General features: G+C 50.5%; 1 protein-coding gene across 8 annotated transcripts in view; it reads right to left on the bottom strand.

Annotated features, from left to right (window-relative positions):
- Positions 1 to 20509, bottom strand: part of MMP16 (matrix metallopeptidase 16) — a 451752-nt gene that overhangs the window by 77659 nt on the left and 353584 nt on the right. For all 8 annotated transcript variants that reach the window (XM_019651641.1, XM_019651642.1, XM_019651638.1 and 5 more), the window contains one exon: positions 2972 to 3120. In XM_019651641.1, coding sequence (XP_019507186.1) covers positions 2972 to 3120 — 149 coding nt within the window. The remainder of the gene's footprint in view (positions 1 to 2971; positions 3121 to 20509) is intronic.

Raw genomic sequence — 20509 nt, forward strand, 5'->3', positions numbered from 1 at the left:
TGCTTCCAGAAATTAGCTAACAAACCCATAATTTAGAAGAACTATTGCAATATATGATAATGAGCTCACGTGGGGTTGGGGGGATACGTTTTTATTACTGCCTTGCCAACACCAATGCTCATTAATATGAAAGCAATATAATGTATCATTTAAGGCATTACCTACATTTTTGTTGCTTGAAAATGGTCAATTTCTTCAACATGATATACAGATTACCACAATTGCTACTTTTAATTACGCAAGAATTATAGATTGAATGTACCAAGTGTCTGTGTGCCAAAGGAGGGTTTCATTATTTAATTTAAAAACAACTTATCTTGACAAGAGTCTAAAATTAGATAAAAGTTTGTAGAATCTGAACATGAATCCTCAGACATGCCTTGAACACAGAGGAGTAATGGCAGGGCTGTGATTGTAGCCCGAGGCTTATGTGAAGGCTCAGGTAAGAATTCCTGACTCCGTGCAGTAGCAGAGTGCCCGCTCTGCACGGAGTGTCAGCACATGTCCATCTGAGATCCAGAAGCACAGACAACTGCTTAGGTGGCGTGATCGTAGGCGTTTACTTGCAAAACCAGTACACTCTTCCAGCTGAATATCCTGAGCAGCAAAACCACAAGACTGCGGCCACATGGGGGAAAGCAGGCAGGAGGCCAAGGAAGCGGCGGGGGCTCTGAGGTGAGTGACAGTGTCAACGGCAGGGAGGACAGAGGAGGCATGGCAGGCTGGGCAAAGGGAGGCAATGAGGCTAAGCAAGGCCTCAGCACATCCTGCTAGAAATAACCACAGGTGTAACAGGGTTTAAAGGGAAAGATGTATTTCCAATCCCAAAGATTGAACCACAACAACATTTTGTAAAATAAACAAAACCCAGCAAAAACAAAACAAGCCCCCGCACAGGCCGGTTTTGAATAGAAGGCCATCTGCACGGTTGTAATTCACAGACATACTGCCTTAACTCCGACACGCCGACACAGGCGTTGCTCCTGGTCTGGACCTGCGTCTCCGTGAGCCAGGGACGCATCCTTCGCTGCACCCTGCGACCACGGGCGGTGCAGGCCCCTTTGCACCGGAAGGGCCCCAGCTAATCCCACACACCTCTTCCTCCATCCTCTCCTGGTGAAGACCTTTTCCTCGCTCTCTGAAGAAATCAAACCCATCCATCCTGAGACCTTCCAATGACCAGCAGGCACTCTCAGAGCTGGGGCGAACACAGATGTCACCTTCTACAGGACACCACCTCCTTAATTTTATTATCTAGTGGTAAGCAGATTTTCAACAAAAATTGGATTTGTTTCCCAAGGTCTCAGTGTGCTGTATTTTGAACACTGTGCCATAGTTTCGGAGAACGCCGACTAGAAGGTGACAGCTCTGTGGTGGGAACAGCGAGGCTATGCAGTGGGCTGTGTGAGACGCTGGGACATGGAGCCGTCTACACACGGCCACCAAATGCAGGGATGCTGGAGCCTGGGCATGTTAACTGAGGCTGTGTTTAGTTAGAACAGGTGTATTAGGAGTTAAGTTGGAAGCTTGATGCTACACCACGAAGAGAGAATCGCAATGATTAGAGAGCAGCCAGTTGGAAATACCCACATTCTATTCCCAGTACCAACAACAAGTTCCTCATTCTTGCAGAATGCATTAATTCTCGAGTCTATTTTCCTACATGTAGACCAAAGGTAACGTTTATGAAGCTCTAAAAATGCCGGAGCAGTAATGTATATATTTTTTCAAATTGCTTTCACGTTTAATCTTCAAGCCTTTCTCATGCTTTCCTGTCTCGAGGAACCAGAAATAGCATGGCTAACGTCCACCGTATCAGAAGGTAAAATATCGATTTAAAATTATACACTAAATCAGTTTAAGATGTCAGGATTAATTCTGTATGTCTGAGCCCAAACGCCTCAGGTACTTAAGGTTTAAAAAGAGAAATAAATGTGTCTTTTGTTGAGACACACAGCATGGTGCAGTGGGAAGCTCCCCGACCGAATGTGAGAAGGTGGGCTCTACAGTTACCCTGAACCTCACTGAGTCTTCGACTCTCAGGTTCTTTACTTGAAAACGTACAGAGAAAAATGTACCCGTCTCTCCCCTATTGTGGAGAGTTGATGTATGACCATCACATTAAATGATGGAGCAGATTTACTTTGTATCAAGAACTCAATAACCACAAACGATCCCGGCTCTGGGAGAATGAATCACTTCCTCCCCTGCCGCCCAAACAATACTGCTGTTCCCGGGCTGAGCCCCGGCCGGTGGTGAAGTGATTTGTGACTCTGTCTAGCTACGCAGTTAACTCCCAGTGGCTTCAAAGAGACCGTCCTCTGAGGCTGCATCAGCCCCTTTCACAGATAAAAGGCCCAGGAAAGAGTTACTGGTTGAATAAATAAAGGAACAATGGGATGGCTCAATCAATAAAGTAACAAACATTATTAAAGAGTAAAAACAAACCCTTTGTTAATAAAAAATTGAAAGCAGAGACTTTTCAGTGAAAACCCCTTTGATTTAGGCATTTCGAGGACGGTCACTAGTGGGATGCTAGCATGCTGGCGCCTAGCTCTCTTGTCACCCTCTCCCCACAAAACAGCTGAGTGAACTGCTTCCCGGGTCCCTTCGTGTATTTCTACTTTGGCTGAATGAACTGAAGCAACTGATGTGACATCACTTATGCACAGTCTGTGTCCCCAGCCCCACGGCCCGCTCCAGCATGTCCCTGACTGTCGCTCTTGCAGTGGCGGCAGCTGTACATGTACTTTGACTCACACTATTCCCACTTTCTTTCCCATTTTGAACGTGTGCTGTTGAAGTCAGGTGATTAAGGTGACACTACAAGGAGTGGAGTTTTAAATAGGTGAGACTGCGAACAACAGCCCGACACCAGCTACTCCGTTTGTGCGTGCCGGGGTCCGCTAAAGTGTTAGGCTGCAGGGTCTGGACCAGGGACCAAAAGAGAAAGAGTGGGGCCGTTACTCACTCGATGGTGTCCCTGTCCACCTTCCCTGTCATGTTGATGCCGTAGAAGTGTTGCATGGCGGCCAGGGCGGACTGCATGGCCTCCGCCGAGCGCAGCACCGACATCCTGGGGTCCGTTGGGGGCAGGTAGCCGTACTTCTGTAACCAAACCTGCAAAACAAGCACACATCCATTCAGACCAACCTCACGGCTGAACCATGGTTATGGCGATGAACGTAGGTCTACAGTGCATCTGTGAACTTCATTTCCTCTACAAGGGCAGAGATTACGTAAGTGTTTTATCTCTTTTTAACTTATATCGGTAGTTTAGGTTATTTAATATAACTTCAGTGGTTGTTCTGGATCTTTCTAACATACCTACAAATGCTAATTGAAAAAACAAAACAAAACAACGGTTGCCAGCTCGCGGTTTACAAGGCACTGTAGCACTAGATACAGTCACAAGTAAGACCACCCTGCCCTCAAGGAACTCAGCTTCCCAGATCAAAGGATGGTGCTTTTCCCACACTCTGACCCCGCTGACCCCATGCCGGAAGGTAAGCTTAACGGCATGTGTAACCTCGAAAATGCCTTTTCCTGGAAATGACCAGCGGCAACAGCTGGGATGAGAGCATCCTCACAGGCCAGCCGCATTGTTCTGTCACGACACTTTGGGTACAAATTCCATGCAACTGGTCTACACAACTGTCACTCCATGTCTTCAAAGGCAGGTAACTACTCGCTCATGCAAAGAATATTCTCCCATATTTACAATGATTCACGTCAATCCACATACAGATGAAATCAGATGATCTTTGTAGGTTTAGCCCTGTCTTTAAGACTCTCATGACTTTTTTTTGCTCTTTGCCAGGAAAGAGCAATTGGGGAGGATAATGAGAGAGACGGTGGAGCTAAGCTCACATCCCAGTCGTGATTACAGCCACATTTCAGAGTCATTTATGGTTAGATTTTAAAAGTAACCCCAAACTCAGTGTATCTGGGATAAACAGTCTTTACCAGAGAGCAGATCCTTTCTGGGTTTACCTTCTATGCATCGGTTTTAAAGGCACAGTCATAGGCTCAGCTCACGCCGCTCCCTGCTGCCCCTCGTCTCGGCCTTCTGCAGGCTCTGAGAGTCCCTGAAGTGCAGTGGCCTGTGGGTCCGATTGTGCCTCGGGCATAGAATGGCGGCAGCCATGCATTCAGCACAACTTCCGCTCCCCACCTGCTCTATTCACCTAAATGGTGGAGCCCTGAAGCTGCAGCTCTCCCCAGGGCCTGACACACGCCCACACCAAAATGCAGGGGAGTTACGTTCTTTATGAAAATAAACGGCGATTATAGGAGTTTCACCAAAAGAAATCGATATCGAATATACCGTCGTCTTAACATGGGAAACACGAGGGGAGCATGTTGTGATATCTCCAGGAAACAGATCCCCTCAAAAAGGCAGCACTCTAAGCACAACGCCTAGCAAATAAAATAAAGCATTTATCCCAAAGGGACGTAAGAGATCAGTGGGTGCATCGCCGTCGGGGAGGCTTATTGTGGGAACGGCACCTAGTGAACCCACCCACTCCCGGTGCCTCTGTGCCGAGACACGTGCCCCACCTGACCTGGAGTGAGTAGACTGCCAGGGAACATGGACACTGAGTCACCTGACAGACAGCCGTGTGGCCCGAAATAGGTTTCATTTTTTTTTCTTAATGAAGGAGACAAGATTTTCCTGGCAATATATAATTTACCAGGAAATTCAATAGCTATTGTCATGCAATTTCCCCCAAATTAGAAGATTTCATCTTGATTTTTAGTAGTATACATGCACTAATTTTCTGAAATTGAACTCTCTTTTTCGTAACACTTTGTTTGCATTCATTTCTTACTTGCTGGAGAGCTGACTTGTTGCTAGGTTACTCATGGGTGCTAAGCTACTGGCAATCACATTTATGAGTAAAGAGAAAACCATTAATAATCAACCCTGTGATTTATATACAAATAGAAAGACTACGAAATATATAATTTTAAGTGCATAAAAACAGCATGTTTTAAAAAATAAATATTTGACTTATGCCTTAGCGTTTCAAACAAATGAGCTGAAATAATAAAAAAATGAATGGTGATTTTTCCTCAGGTCTCTTTTATATTATGTCATTTATCATGAAAAGCTGGTTTTCCAAATGATTGAGAAGTGAGTAATTCTTTTTAATTGTAAAATATGAGGTTAGCTACAAGATCTACCATTCTGCAGTCATTTTGGCTTTTTGGCTGATGCATCAGTGTCATTAGGATTATGGGTCACCCGAACTGGACCATTCTTAATGTCACCGCCATCTGTTAATCAAGAAACCCTGTCTAATGCCATCGAGCAGTGGCCAGGGATCATTCTCAGATGACACTTGTGAAGCATCTTTCCACAGAAGGCGGCGGGTTGAGCATGACTACTTTGGTACCACACTGGAGCATGAAACCAGCGAGCCTGGGCACTTCTCACTGAAGCAGGAACGCCAGGACAGCCGTTGTCCAGGTCAGCGCCGAGAGCAGGTCAACTCACCCGCACGACGTATGTCACGGGACCCAGGGCTCCCTTACACACAGAACACTCAACAAGGATGCTGCACGAGAAACCAAGTACCCGCTCAGCCAATCCGTTAATCCCCAAGGGGATATCCACTCCTGCATTAGGCCACCTCCTTTAACCTGCTGAGATCACAGAATCCTGTAAGTCTGGTTGTTTTTGGTAAGATGGAAAAAATGATCGGTACCAAATAACCTAAGTTACAGAGGTTAGTGCTGCTGGAGGACAGCAAGCTGGTCCACATGGCGATGCGAACCAGCCAGGTACAAGCTGGACGCACGGTGTCCGTGTCCGTGGTGGACAAGCAGGTGGCCGCGCATGCCCACACCGTGCGGGCGCTGGCCAAAGCTACCAGTGAGGGAGGGTGAGCACACACACACCGGCCAGGAATCATCACAGGACCTGGCAGACGTTGGCTCCTTCTATTCTGCAGAATGAAACCCTTTCGTCACACAAATGGAGCAGGGCGGGCAGCCTTTGCACTCAGTCATCCGACAGGAGTGGACACAAGAAGTCTGGAAATCAGGACATGACACGAGTGACGGAGAAGAAAACCTCTCCTTTTCTGTCTTCCACGGAGTTACTAACTTACCTCACTTGATAGAAAAGTAAATAAACCCATAAACGGAGGCTGAAGGTAGCCCTGCTCCTTCCGGTCTGTCCTGCAGACACCCAGCCACACACTGCTATTTGAAATAGACCTTTGTCAACATGGTTTCAAAATACCGCTTCTCTTGGATGGTTAAAAGTACCAAACTTGCCTCTTAATTGTTTGTCCCTCAGTATTTTTCCAGTGTTCCAAATGCACGCAGTGGGCAGTCAAGGAACCTTGTCCTGCCGTGTGCATCTGGGAGAAATGCTATCGGAGATGCAGGGCCGATGTGAGGGCTGTGAGGACACAAATCCACCAACGCAACTTGCTCAGTGAGCCATATTTTGTGCTCACTAATTGCTCTGAGTTTGTGAAATGGCTCCTGCTCAAATTAAGGTCTGTCCCTGGGGTGATGCAGGGCCGGAGAAGCAGGTGAGATCTAAGTCGGCAGAGCTGTGAAGGGAGACAAACCACCAGGGTGAAGAGTCACATGCTGCTTGGAAACCCCCCAAGCCCCGAAGCAAAGGCGAAGCGCAGCCTGGCAGGCTTGTCCCGGTCTGGGTGCCTTTGCTTTGCTCACTGGGTGGATGTGCGCTGTTGAGGGCACTGGAAAAATACTGAGAGACAGACAAGTGTCCTCGAGGTGCAACCTGACTCCTTGGGCCCTAGCCCATCTCCTCATCACTGGGGCAGCCAACTACAGAACCTCAGACGGGCCAACAAGGTCTAACCCTGACCTTCACTCCTTGTATTCACTCCCACGCACCCCGATGCCGGCCTCTTGGAGACAAACCCATTTCCTGTGGAGGAATGGCCAGCAGGGCCTGTTCTCTGCAGCCGAGAAGAGGCAGCCACCTAAACAGTAAACTCTGTGCCAACAGACACTGCCTGCCCGGGGCTGCATCATAAACGGGCAGCGGCAGGCAGGTGGGTTCAGGACATGCACTGACAAGGGAGGTCTGCTCCCTAACGTCTCACGTAATCTTGTTGCAAACACCTGTATTAGGTGACTCGGCCATCCACACCCACATAGCGGGTGGTATCCCACATGCGGTTATCAATGAGCAGACGCCAGCAGCTCTCCTGACGGCTGGCAAAGGTAATCGGACGGAGAGCGTTTAAACAGTATTTCCTTATTCAGTCTCTCAGGCCAGTGCTGAAGCCTATGGGAGTAAATGCGCTCCCAGGGGTTGAAGCTAATCGGCTCGTCAGCACCTTCAGGTAAAGTTAAGATACTGAGACCCTTAACGTGGGAGAATCACAAATGCAAGACCCACATCTAAGCCTCTCGCTGACAGGACACCGCATGCAGGGAGAGCATCTTACAGTGATGCTCAGACATCTTCCCCCCCAAAAATAAATGCTTTACACTAGGGACTTCTCAGGCCAGGAAGGGAAGCTCTGAGACGTCACAGAGATGAGAGGAAGGGTTTGGGATTCTGTTCCATCTGATGAGTCACTGCCCAGCTGCGAAGCCTGTCACCGAGGCGGGTGGCTCAGGGGCTCATTCCCATTGGGCGTGCAGTGCGGCCGGCGATGTCCCACCTTCCCAGGGACCGTGTGACCAGGTCACGGTGCTCAGTGTGGGGAAGGGGAGGTGACACTGCATGTACTCAGCCCTGACTGAGGGACAGCACTTCCATTTACACAATTACAGGTTTTTATTATTTGGGGACATCACTTTTAAAAGTTATGGACTGCATGTTAAATTTTGACATATTTACTAACAAAACTAAATCTATAATAGTATTATATTCTGATATAACTGACTTTGTTGATAAAATGCAACTGGAAAAATGCATTTTTAATCAGTAACTTCTCCATGTCCTAAAAAACTGTTTTCTACTTTTCAGTGTGAAACTTCTAAAAGTACTTGTTAAATTCTGTTACTAACTAAAACACACAACAAAAGCAATCATCCTCTACTTTGTGGTGTCATCAGAAGAGTTAAAGCTTAAGGATGTTTTCCCCTGAAAGACAATGAATTCACGGGTCACAAAGAATGGTGGGATTTGGGCCTAAACCTTCTAGTCTGCAGAGTGACTATGAATACGAATTCTCTCTACCTATTAACCACAAAGTTAAACTGATGTGGGAGTACTCATTCAGAATCGGTCACATAAAACATTCCTAGGATTATTTTAACGAGGCAGAAATTAGCCTTTGTGTTCATTCGAAAATCTAAATGGCTCTAAGTGTGACTACCGGCTGTGAAATTGCAGATACAGGCTCCATTCCTTTACACCTTCACTGTCTATTGAAATGGCTTCTTAAATGAACACAAAGCCGAAAGTTGTACCATGAACATCTCAGTGACGCAGAAACAACTGCCATGTGGACGAGGAGATGGGGACAGCCAGGACACTGGCGACAGCTGTCATGGTCAGGAGGCGGGTCCTTCACCTTAACGAGAAACTCTCCAATGTATTGCAGAAACTCAGACGTTAGGGTGCAAAGACCAGGAAGAGTTTTCCGTTCTGCATAACTAAACTGTCCTTGGCACTTAGCCGCTGACAGCAAATCCCTCAAACAGTAAGAGCTGAGCCCCAGTGATAAACTACAAACACCCCCCAAAACCCAGCATTCCTCAGGAGGACCCCATCACTGGCTAGTCATCTGCAAAGTTACAGGACTACGGGGCAGACCCCTTCCCTGTCTGCCCGGGTCTTTTCCTAAGCATCAGCTGGGCTTTTATAGATGGATGTGGAGAGCGCACACACATGCACGCTGACAGAACAAGACCAAAGCCCCAAGGACGAAACCCACCGACACTGAGAGCACGCGTGTCATCCCATGGTCCCCGTGTTTCTGAGGTGGACAGAGTGATTTCCAAAACAGTAAGTACCCACAGTAACCAACCGCATGGCGCTACGTCATCAGTCACCTCAACAGTGCCCTCCACGTCACATCCTGGCCCGTGGCCAGTGGCCACGGGGCAGGCACCTGCTCACTTTCTAAAAGCCGTGAACTTGAGCCTGACTCACGTGAATGGTGGACAACTCGCCTGCTTTATTTCCTGGGGACAGATGGGTGTCACCAACAGCAAACAATGATGAGGAAATTAACCTCAATCAGGGTCTTTGAAGTGCAGGGGAACATGTCCCCAGCTTTTCACATAAGGCGCCACCCACGCGTGCCTGCGGGAACACACATCTGAGAAGCGGGAAAAAGCAAACCTCACTTCCACTCAGTGCGCAGATGGAGCCTGGACCCGCACCTGGACAGACTGTCACTCACATCCCACCCGGTGTCCGAGGGAGGAGGCAGAGACCCAGGGTGGGGGGGTTCTGGAGTGTCACCTGCCAGTTATCTGATCGCAGCACACCACAGCATACAGCTGTTTTCTGTGACGCATTAAACGGGGTTTCCGATTCTGTCATCTTAAAAAGTAGAAACATTATAATACTTTGTGACACAATGGGGAATGACCAAGAAAATATTTTGTACTGTTGAGATGTTTCCTGGTCGTCTCATGACAAAGTGCTTAAAAAGTTGCCAATCTTAAGTAAGTTACACATTTCTTTTACAAAAAGACTAAATTGTTGTCCTTTTCTGTAAACACAAGTAGCTGCAGAGTCTGCTATTCCATAACAGCTATCTGGAGAGTGTGAAAAAAAAGAACAGTTAGCCGGCCTCGCCAAGATACAGGTGTTTTAGGAGAAAAAAAAATGCTTTGGAAGGAAAGGTGCCCCGGGCAGAGAGCGCTCTAAAGAGGCACGCTTGAAAATGTTTCCGTGATCATGTGACTTCCCACTCAAAGGGATATAAATGCATCGTCTATTAAAACGCTCTCATAATTACCTACTTTAAAATCCCAGCACCAGAATTTTCCTCCTGTCACATAACCCAACAAGGAGTAACTGCAGCAGGTTTTAGGCCCATTTTATGAAAGATAAGAAAATGCAACACCTTCTGATTTGTTTTCAGGACCAACTGACAGGCGCCAGGAAGGAAGATGGAAATTTACCGGGAACCTTTGCATAACTGACACACAGGACTAGAGACCGAGGCTCACATCTGTAACCGCGGATGGCAGATGACGTAACTTTTCCAGTTGCGTTACATACCCGCGTGCGATGTCATTTTTGGCCATGGCAATGTTTAAGATTAGAAATAAACGGATCTTGAAATTGCTGTTTCAAAGTGTTAAATTAAAATTTTTGGAATAATGAAGATGGTCACAGAACTCTCCAAGATAATGATTAATAATAGTTCTAATTCAACCAAAATAAATACAGTTAATAAAATACAAAAATATTTTAATTTTATGTCATTTTTAGATCTTAGTATTTCTATTTTGATATGTTTTGTAACATACATGATGTTTAGCATATCTGCTCATGAACATAATTGTAAGTAAAAGAGGGTGAATGTTAAAAAAATTGATTGCTGGAGGTATCAAAGGTGAGGCCATCATTGATCTCATAGAAAGAAAACTCCTGCATTTTTAAAAAGGAAGCAACTGCCTTAAATTCATCATTCTCTCTAGTGTGGCACACTTGCTCTCCCGACGGACGGGAGGCGCAGACAGTTTATCGATATCTACACAATGTATTCTGACGGGGACGATTCCCAAGCTCATCCTCCTGCCAGGCCCCGCTGAAGCTCTGACGTCCCGCAGAATGAATTCCTTACAATGACTTCCACGCTGTTCAGGATTTGGTCTCAAGGTATCCCCGGTCACTTGGCTCCATGGGATCTGTTCTTCGGTCACCCTGGACCTCCCGGCCCACCCCCACCAGACCCTGATGACAAGGACAGCTGCTCCCCCCCTCCAGGACCACCACGGACCAGGCGACTCACAGGCATTAACTTTAATCCCCTAACAAGTCTGACAGTTAAGCATTATTATCTCTGTCTAATAAATGACAGAAGAAAACCCCAGAAAGATTAACCAGCTCGCCCGAGGGCACACGGGTGTGCGAGAAGTGATCAGCAGTGAAACGGGGCCCGACTGGTTCTCTGTTCCTCTGGGCTGCCTGCCTGTCTGTGACCTGGGAAATCCTGGGACCCGCTTCACATTTCACAACGAGAGGGCAGACCATCTGGAAACATTCCTACAACACCTGAGAGCATTCAGTTTTCAGGCAAGGAAGCCACCTCACGTGAGGTCACAAAGGACCCTGAGCTGTGGGCACAGGGCTTTTGGCTTCTGCAGTCACCAAGGCCCAGCAGCCCGGGCCCTGTACCGAGCGTCCTGCGTCCCATCCCGTAGGTGCCCCCCCCCACCCCCACCCCCGGCCTACAGCTCCGCAGTCACAACACCGAGGCTCCAGGCCACTGCCCCAGTCCTTCCCCCACTTTCTCATGGCCTCCAGGAAGCTGCCAGTCGTCCGTATCTACACTTTCTGGGTAATCTCGTCTAATATCAACCCCTGAAATAGCATCTCCGCGCTGATGAGAGGTCAGTGTAACCTCTGTCCCCAACCTCACCCCAAGCCCACACCCTGCTCCCTCACTGCTGCTTAAACCAGAACTGCCCGTTGTTACCCTTAACTCTCCCTGGTCCCAATGCCTAGCCAACCCCTCATCGCAGCTCAGCTTCCTCCTAGGACGCACGCTCCTGTTTCTGCTGTCACCCTCTGTCCCGGCACCGCCATTTCCCACCAGAAAGCACAAGGCTCCACTGGCCTCCACGCGTTCATTTTACCACCGTTCTGGTCCTCGCTCCACTAGTGTGAGTTGTCTTTTTATTTTTATTAACTACAACTATTATTATTATTATTATTATTATTATTATTATTATTATTGTGGTATAATATATGTAACCTAGAACTTTAACCATTCTAACCATTTTTAAGTGGCTGAAATGTAATTGGTGGCACTACGTGCACTCGCATCACTACGCATCCGTCACCACGACCCGTCCCTCGAACCTCTTCACCTTTCCCGATGGAAATCCTGTAGCCGTTAAGCATTGGCCTGTTACCCTCGCCACCCAGCCCTGGGCAGCCACCGCTCCACTTCCGGTCTCTGACTGTGACGACACTCAGTCTCTCGTGTATGTGGGATCACACACTGTATCCTTCTGTGTCTGCTTACACCACTCAGGGTGTTTCTGGGGTCCCTCCATGCACCACATACATGTTGAAAGCTGAGTAACATTCCTTGCAGGCACATACCTCACTGTGCTTGTCCATCGATCTGTCAGGGGGCATCTGGGCTGTTCCCGCCTTTTGGATATTGTGAATAGTCCCGTTATGAATATTGGTCTACACGTATCTGTTTGATCCCTGCCCTCCATTCTCTGGGGTATAGATCTAGAAGTAGAGCCACTCAACTCTGTGGTAACTCCAGGTATAAACATGCCATTTTCCAGAGGCTGCCACCAGGACCGCACACGGGGCCAACGTCGCCACTTCCTCACCAGAGCTTGCTATGTTCTGCTTTGTGCCGTCGCCATGCTAAGGGATGCGGAGCGGTATGAGTTGCTTCCTTAAATGCAGAGCCAGGAACGTGGCTCACATGATGGTAAGCCTTCAGCACTTCCCAGTAACAGTTTAAATTCAAACCCCTTACTGGGCCTCACGTCCACGCACAGTCACTGTGAAGCCTTCCCATTCCCTAACCCCTCTCGATATTCCAGGCCTGCGGTCCTTCCTTCTGTTCCTGAAACAAACGGAATCCACTCCTGTGTAGGGCCCCACATTTCCTTTTCTTAAGTATGAGACAGAGAAATGCCCCTCATCACCCTTCAAGTGTCAGTTCCGATGAGGCTCCTTGGAAGGACCCGCCCTGCCTCCGCTTTACCAGCCCCGTGTGGCACCCTGCTCACGCCCCCCGGAGTTCTCAGGGCCCTGCAGGGCAGCTTTGTGCATTTACGCGTTTGGTCTTCACCTTCATGCATCTCGTTGCACGTGGCCAACACGACACCTAGCACAGTCCTGGCACCTTTTCTGAGCTTGAGTGATGGAGTTGCGAGGGCTGGGGAGTGGGGCACCCACACAAAACGGCCCGAGCGATCTCACAGTTGAAAGCATGCCATGACCTGTTGCTATTTCTGCTCCCCATTACTCATCCCCACCTCCCCGCAACACACATTAACGAGGCACCGCCAAGGAGTCCAGGGGCCAAATGCGAGCGAGAAACCTCAGTTCATCATGAGCACAGCACTGGTGAGTCACCTCCAGGCACCTCTGGAGAAGCTCGAGGAAACACAGGATGCGGAAGACACAGTGACACCTCGGGGCGCTGGCGGGACAGCAGCGAGCAGTCTCCACCTCCGCCTTTTCAGAGCCTAGCTCCAGTTCCCACGCCCGCAGATAAACATCAGCGTGGACTTGCTCTTGCTACTTAAACCCGGCTCCAGGAAGGTTCTGACACATGTGTAAGCTGCATACCAGAGCTAGCACTGGTCACGCCAAGGGCCTGCCATGCCCACCCCGCCCTCCATCAGCCGTGACTGCCACGCGAGCCCATGTGCTGGCGCTGGACGGCACCTTGCATGGAGGACGTGGCAGGCACGAGAAGGGCAATGCACTTGCTCAGGCTGCAGGGGAGGAGGTGAGTCTCCACGTACCTAAAAAGGCCATGGACCTCACCGGCCAGAAGCGGGAGGGCCAGCCCCAGCACGGGCCGCCTGCCTCCCGCAGACGGAGGGAGAGGTGCCCAGGCCCCGGGGGACAGGAAGCAGCTGTCCAGTCTCACAGTGGACTCTCCTCCCTGGGCAGATGGACCATTTTGCTGAAAAAGAAAATATGAAACAGAAACAAAAGACGTGGCAAGCACACGATGACCATTGCTGTCTGTCCAGCAGCACCCACGGCTGTCAGTCAGTCACCAGGGGGAGAGGAGGAGGCTGAAAATGACTGTAGTTCTCTTAAAGCAAAGCTTCTGCACCGGCCTCCGAGGGTGCAGGGGAAGGGGCATCCCATCTGACTGCCCCCGAACGGACGGAGGGAAAGAGGCTGGACCCTCCCAGGTCATCGGTGCACTGAGGCTCCCGAGGCATGAATGTTGCAGGTAAGTGTGGAGTAAGGAACAGCGCTTGTGGGGGTGACACCTGCCAGGACCCCACAAGACAGTGAGGGGAGGGAGAACACTCAAAGCAACAAGACACACACCTTCCCCCTGAGGACCGGGCGCTCACAAACAGTGTCCTCCCTCCGGGCACCATCCTGTGGCCCAAGGGGAATACAGTCCTTGGAAATGTGAAACTTGCTTTTAAGGGGAAGAGCACAGCATGAAAGGTTTTAATGTCTATTATAATTACGGGACTTAGAAGATTAAATGCTTTGTGACAGGAAGGCATTATTATTTTTTTTTTCCAAATAAGATTACCTGTGTCTTCAAAATATATATGCTTCAGGGCTAAGGGGAACTTAATGAAGGTTGCTCAAAGCTTAGAAGAAGTACCCCAGATTCCTCTAAGGAAGAAGGGCTTAAACTAAAAGGCTTTGTGCTGCACTAGCTCACAAATATTTCTGAAAACATTACGTCCAGGTCAGCGGCCAGGCCTCAGGGTCGCCACAGTGACGGTCCAGGAGAAGTGTTGGGTGTCCTGGAGCAGGGAGGCAAATGCTAAATAAATGTCACTTCAGATTGTGACAAGTGCTTTCAAGGGAACACAGGGTGTTGAGATGTGTGACTAAAGGACAGACCTGAGGTTTAGAGGATACGGAGACACGTGAATGATGGATAATGGAAACTTGCACGTGAGAAAGAGTCAGCAAAGGAAAGGGGGGCTCATAGTGAGGAGCGAGGCGGAGGCCGAGGCCCAGAGGCGCGGGGACGGTTCCAAAACTCAGGGCCAATTCTCTGACCTTGTCCCCTCAATAGGAGGAGTCTAATTCCCCCTCCGCTGGTCACGGGCTGGTCTCAGCACCTGCTTTTCATCAAGAGGATCTGATGGGCCTGAGGAAAGGGGACACGGCGTCTGCCTGGCTCTCTCAGAGCCCCGCCGCCGTGTGGTAAGGAAGCCCCAGCCACACGTGCAGGCCACATATAGGCGTCCCCATGAAAGCCTCCCCGAGCGTCCCAGCCGAGGGGCCAGCACCAACCTCCAGGCACATGAGTGACATGCGCCTGGTGACCAGCGTCCGCCGAGCAGTGCCTACAGACACAGTTGCCAGGACTGAGCCCGAGCAAGTCACAGACCAGTGTGCAGACAGAGCTGCTGCTGAGGCTGGAACCCACTCGGCTGTGTGACAGACTGTCCCCTAGCACCCCATAGCCGGGAGGGTGTGAGAGAGCGCTGAGTGTGCGAGGGCCTCACAGGGAGCCACTCTGGCCAAGGGCACGAGTGGAGGACAGTCACATGCACATCATGCGACAGCACGCAGGGCTGCCTGTCCAGTGACGTGACCAGATCGTGGTAGAGAAGCACCGCTCCAGCTGCTGCAGGGTGATGACGTGGACGGGTGTAGGTGGGTGGGGCAGAAGCTGGGGAAACAGACAAATGGACTCATGGTAGATGTCAGAGGTAGACACATCTGCCAGCCGGGAAGGATGTCACAGCTGTGGTTACTGCCGTCATCACCCTCGCTGTCCTGTGTACCCACCGCACACGCTGCCTTCTGGGCAGAATGCTGGGCACAGGGTGTTTGCCATCGAAGAGCACACAGCTGAGCCATCGGAAAATGAGCAGAGGCTCTGGCAGACGTTCCCACGGACACTGCAGGGGCCCCCCGCAGGGAGAGCTCTGGGTGACGGACACAGAACGGAAACATCTTTACAAGCAAACAGGACACTGAACGCCCCCCAGCCCTGCCTACACACAGGCTCCTCTGCGCCCTTCCCATGTTCAAGGTCACATCCCTGCTTTCCTTCACGTGTACTTAGTGCTGCGGCACATCCCTAACATCCTCATTCCCTTCTCGGGCTCTGCGTTCTTTCCTTTCTGATGTATCCTACTTAGTGCTATTAGATTAATTATCCGAAAATATCACCACCTCTTTTAGCTCTCCTGCTCACAGCACTGTGATTGCTGTCATTCGCTTCCTGAACTGCCTGAGATGCGCCATCTGTGCAGCGAGTCAATGCCAAACACCCGTGCACACCGACGTCCCCAAAGCCCACCCTCCTAGAAGCCCGTGTTCTCCCTGAGCATCACCGGCAGGTCCATCAGGGGCCCGAGCGCTTCCCGGACATGAGTGTGTGCACAGCAGCCCCAGCACCAGTGCCCCGTCTGCCCCGGGGGCCGCGGTCACCACCGGCCTGGTCTCCTTGACCTTGTCGCCCTCCCGCAGCCCCCAGCACTCACGGCATTCCCTGTGAGCACAGCTCATCAGCACTTATGTCACCACGTGGAGGAGACAATCTGAGGTGGGTATGGGCGCAGCCCCTGAGTCTGGAGGACACAGGGTCAAGGCGGGTTCAGACGCCTACATGACACGGTCCTGGGCAAGGCCAAGGCCTTCATCAGGCTCGGTCCGCACGCCTGTGAGACGGGGGGGACAGTATCGCCACCCACAGGGCTGCATAAGGAGCCAACAAAGGCCCCAGGGAGCGCGCAGCACAGGGTGCGGCCCCAAAGGGTCAGCAGGCCTGGACTAAACCACGCACATATCACACAGTTATCTATATAGCATGGGTACATTCCCCCAATAACTGAAGGAGACATGGAGATTTTAGACAACAGGGTCATGATATTCTTGATAAAAAGTATCTATGATCGCTACATCCACGAAGAAGAAAGCACAAGAGGAAAGCATAAAACGAAACACAAGCTGTCCGTCTGGTACCACATGACATGAATGACCTGCAGGTCCTTTGAGCTGTACCCACTCAACCCCCGCAAGCCTGTTTGTTCTGGAATCCTCTCGGCCTCCTGTCGTGTCCTGTAACTTATGCTAACAAGACAAGGCATGTAAGAGACACGTTCAAAGTCTGGCCAGGCCTCAGGCTGCTTTTCCATCTCCCCCTCGGAGAACGTGCCCCAGCTGCGTTTACTTCATCTGCATAAACTGCGGTCCCTCCCTGAATCCTCAAAGCTGGGTCAGTCCTCCTGCTGGGCCCAGTGTCATGGCCCCCAGGACCAGGTCAGCCCCTCCCTCCACTGGCTTCTCTATGGGACAGGCTGGTGGGCTAGGCCTCGGCTGGCAGCAGGGACAGCAGCGCAGCAAGTTAAGCAGGTGGCAAGCGCTGTGCTATCTGAGGGTGACGGTAGGGCAGAGAGAGGTCAGCAGTCAGCCAGAGAGAGGGGAGGACACAGAAGGGCAGAGGCACACGGGCCGGAGACACAGGGCGGACCTCAGGTGTCACAGGGATCAGAGAGGATTTCTCAGGCCACAGACACCGAGGCCGAGAAGCCTTCCTTAAGGAAAGCACCGAGCGCAGCACCACGAAGGCCGGCTGAGCTGTAGGCCAGGCCCCTCCCACGCTGCTGACAGACGTGAGTTCAGACGACGTGTCGGAGGCGATTCAGGATGTATTACCGCCCAGGTCTGTAGCTCGGGGCCCTGGGATGTGTCCACGGGCATATTCCTTAGAGAAAGCCTTATACACATGCAGGAGATGTGTGTACAATGCTTATAAAAGTATTTCTGTTGGGCCGGCCGAGTGGCACAATGGTTAAGAACTGGCTTGGGATGCCAGAGGGCCCCGGTTCGGATCCCACATATGAGGGCCAGTGACACTGCCCTCTACAGCTAAGATGCTGAACAACAGCTCACCCTGGAGCTGGGCTGCCGTGGGTCGCTGGCAATGGCGTAGGCTGCAGTCCCTGTGGCAGTGGGTTGCCATGGGCTACCGTATGTAGCCAGCAGCCGCAGTGAGCGGCCGTCCAGAAGCCGGCGACTGATCTGCCTCGCCCGGGATGAGCGCAATGATGGTGCCAACTTGGGCCAATGAAGCAACGTCCTCCACAACTAGACTGAAGAACAAAAGGACAGCAACTTGTCTGTTCCTTTGCCCCCAATTCCCCAGGACTGTTCCCATCCCCCCAATTCCCCAATAAAAAAAATCTTAAAAAAAAAAAGTATTTCTGTAATAGCAAAAACAAACAAAATACAGCACAAACACTGAAGGAAACCTTTAACTGGAGAATGGGATGACTAAATGAACGAGGTGTGACACTTCTGCAGAATACACAAAACGACACGGAGAAGTGACGTGACCTTCTCCTGGAGTCTGCTCGCTTCCTTTTGATGACACCCATGTCTCCACGCAGACCAGCCTCGCCAAATTCCCCAAAGGAAGGGATTTCTCCTGTGGTTTATATTTGCAGAGCCTCCTTGATTCCTCTGAAGCAATGTCCTAAACAGGTGCTTATGTTACGGAACGTGCCTGCCTCTCACCTCTGGACTCAGGTCCCACGAGGACAGGGACCGCGTGTGTCCTGTTGGACGGCGCACAGAGCAGCCCCTGGCCTGGAGCAGGAGCCCAGTAACACCAAGTGAACACGGGCTTGTGACGGAACATCCGATTCTCGTGGAAGAATCGGCCGGGCCATGTGATCGGACGGAAAGAGGCGCGTGTAAACGAGTGGAGAGTGAAGACAGGAGCACACACCCGCACGCCACGCCTGCACCTGCACAGAAACTCCCACAGGATACCATTCAAATGCTCACCGCTTACGGCTGGAATTGGTGGGTGAAGGGTTTGAACAGAAGACTCCATTTCTCTACTTAACTTTTCTATGATTATGATTTTAAAAGACCTAGACAACACAGGAAAACTCAGGGGCAGAGTCTGGCTGAGAGCAATTCTTTGTGTGCATAACGTAGGCCACCCCGTGTGAGTTTCGGAGCCTGCCCCAAACCATGCCCTGTACCTGCTGTCAAGGGCTGTGCTCGTCCTTGCTACACACAGAGCGCGGGTTTCTGCGGCAGTATCATTAGATCACTAACCCAGTGAGCGTGAGCAGAGATCTTCCACGCAGACGCTGATGTATTACTCATCTGTGTTTCATTTAACACGTTATTTTGACTCGATAAATACTGCAAATTAAAATTTGAAATGGCTGACCCTGCAGTTCCAAGCTGCTTGACAACGAGGAAAACAGCTCTGTGTTCATTTAAAAAACCTTCCGCCTCATGCAATATTCAATGCTGCTCACAGAAACATATTCCACAAAACAACACCGCCATTTAGGGGGAAGGGGCAAGCAACGTATTCCACAAAACAACACCGCCATTTAGGGGGATGGGGCAGGCAACGCCGATGCCGATGATAAGGTGGGTCTATCCACACTCTACATCCTGCCCTTGTGCCACACACCTGAGTCACACGACTTCCCGGAATTCACGGCAGAGACAGAAAAATGATCCACACTAAGATCAGTGGTGGCAGTCCGGGGCTGCTGCAGACAGCACGTTTTCCCCTTGTCCTAATCCTGAAAGCTGTTTTTCTCATGAGCTTTGTGCCCCTGAGGGTTGTATCAGCCTGGTCACTACAGACCAAAGCCAAGCTGTCTAGGAAAGGAAGTGAGCACTTAGAAGGGTTCACATCGCCAGCACACGTCAAATTGGAAAAGAAGTCAGATCGTTCTTTCTTTTGCTATTTGCTGATGCTTCTTCCTTCCCACTCCGACTGCCCCCACCACCCAGAAAAAAGAAAAAAAAAAGGACATATATTCCAAAAGCTGGGAAACTATTTGCCTGACCCAATTTCTGCACACGTGGAGAAGTCACCCTCTCCTAAGCCAACATGTCACCGAGGCCCTCTGATTCTACCACACACCCGGCATACTGTGGCTTTTCAACCTACGGAGACTAACAACAACAACAACAATAATAGCAGTGTCTCCCTGCCCGCGCCCCCCCACTGCAGCCTCCGATGAGCCCTCTCTCCAGAGACGTAGGTCCCATTTTCTGCCACACCACCCCACCTAAGTGTCTCCATGGGCACCTCAACCTTTGGTTACTGCTCGTCCGGCGCCCGAGGCAGGCGGCATGGGCCCCATGTTGTTCATACAGAAACATGATAACACCAACGGTCCACCAGACTTCAAATCTGGGTGTTTTCTTCAACACACGCTTCTCTTCTTCTCTCTCTCCACCAGTGACCAGCCTACACATCTGACTGACTGCACGGTGAGCACCTCTGAGACCCCACTTCACATCTCCATCCTCAGCCGTAGACCAGGACCCCTGACGTTTACACCTGGACATGGGAACACCTCCTGCCCGCAGTCCTGACTCACCCCTACCCTCTGCTGCATGACTGTCTTTACTTGGGAAACTTCCACACACGTGACGAGAACCCCTAAGACCCATAGGCTGGATTCATTTGCTTGCATTCAATGAATGAGCTACATTTAAATCCTTAAATCTGAACAGAGACGCACAGGTGACAAATTAGAGACAGGCTGCATGACTGAACAGATAAGGAGCCATAAAGCGAGGAACAGGAACCACTTCTACGCTGTTCCTAGAACAGCCTATGAGGTGGAGTCTCCAGTTGCCAGTCCACAGCTGGCTTCTGTCTGTTGGCCCTGGAGGCTGTCCCCTGGG

This window comes from Hipposideros armiger, unplaced genomic scaffold, assembly GCF_001890085.2.
Source record: "Hipposideros armiger isolate ML-2016 unplaced genomic scaffold, ASM189008v1 scaffold_163, whole genome shotgun sequence".
Classification (NCBI taxonomy): Eukaryota; Metazoa; Chordata; class Mammalia; order Chiroptera; family Hipposideridae; genus Hipposideros; species Hipposideros armiger.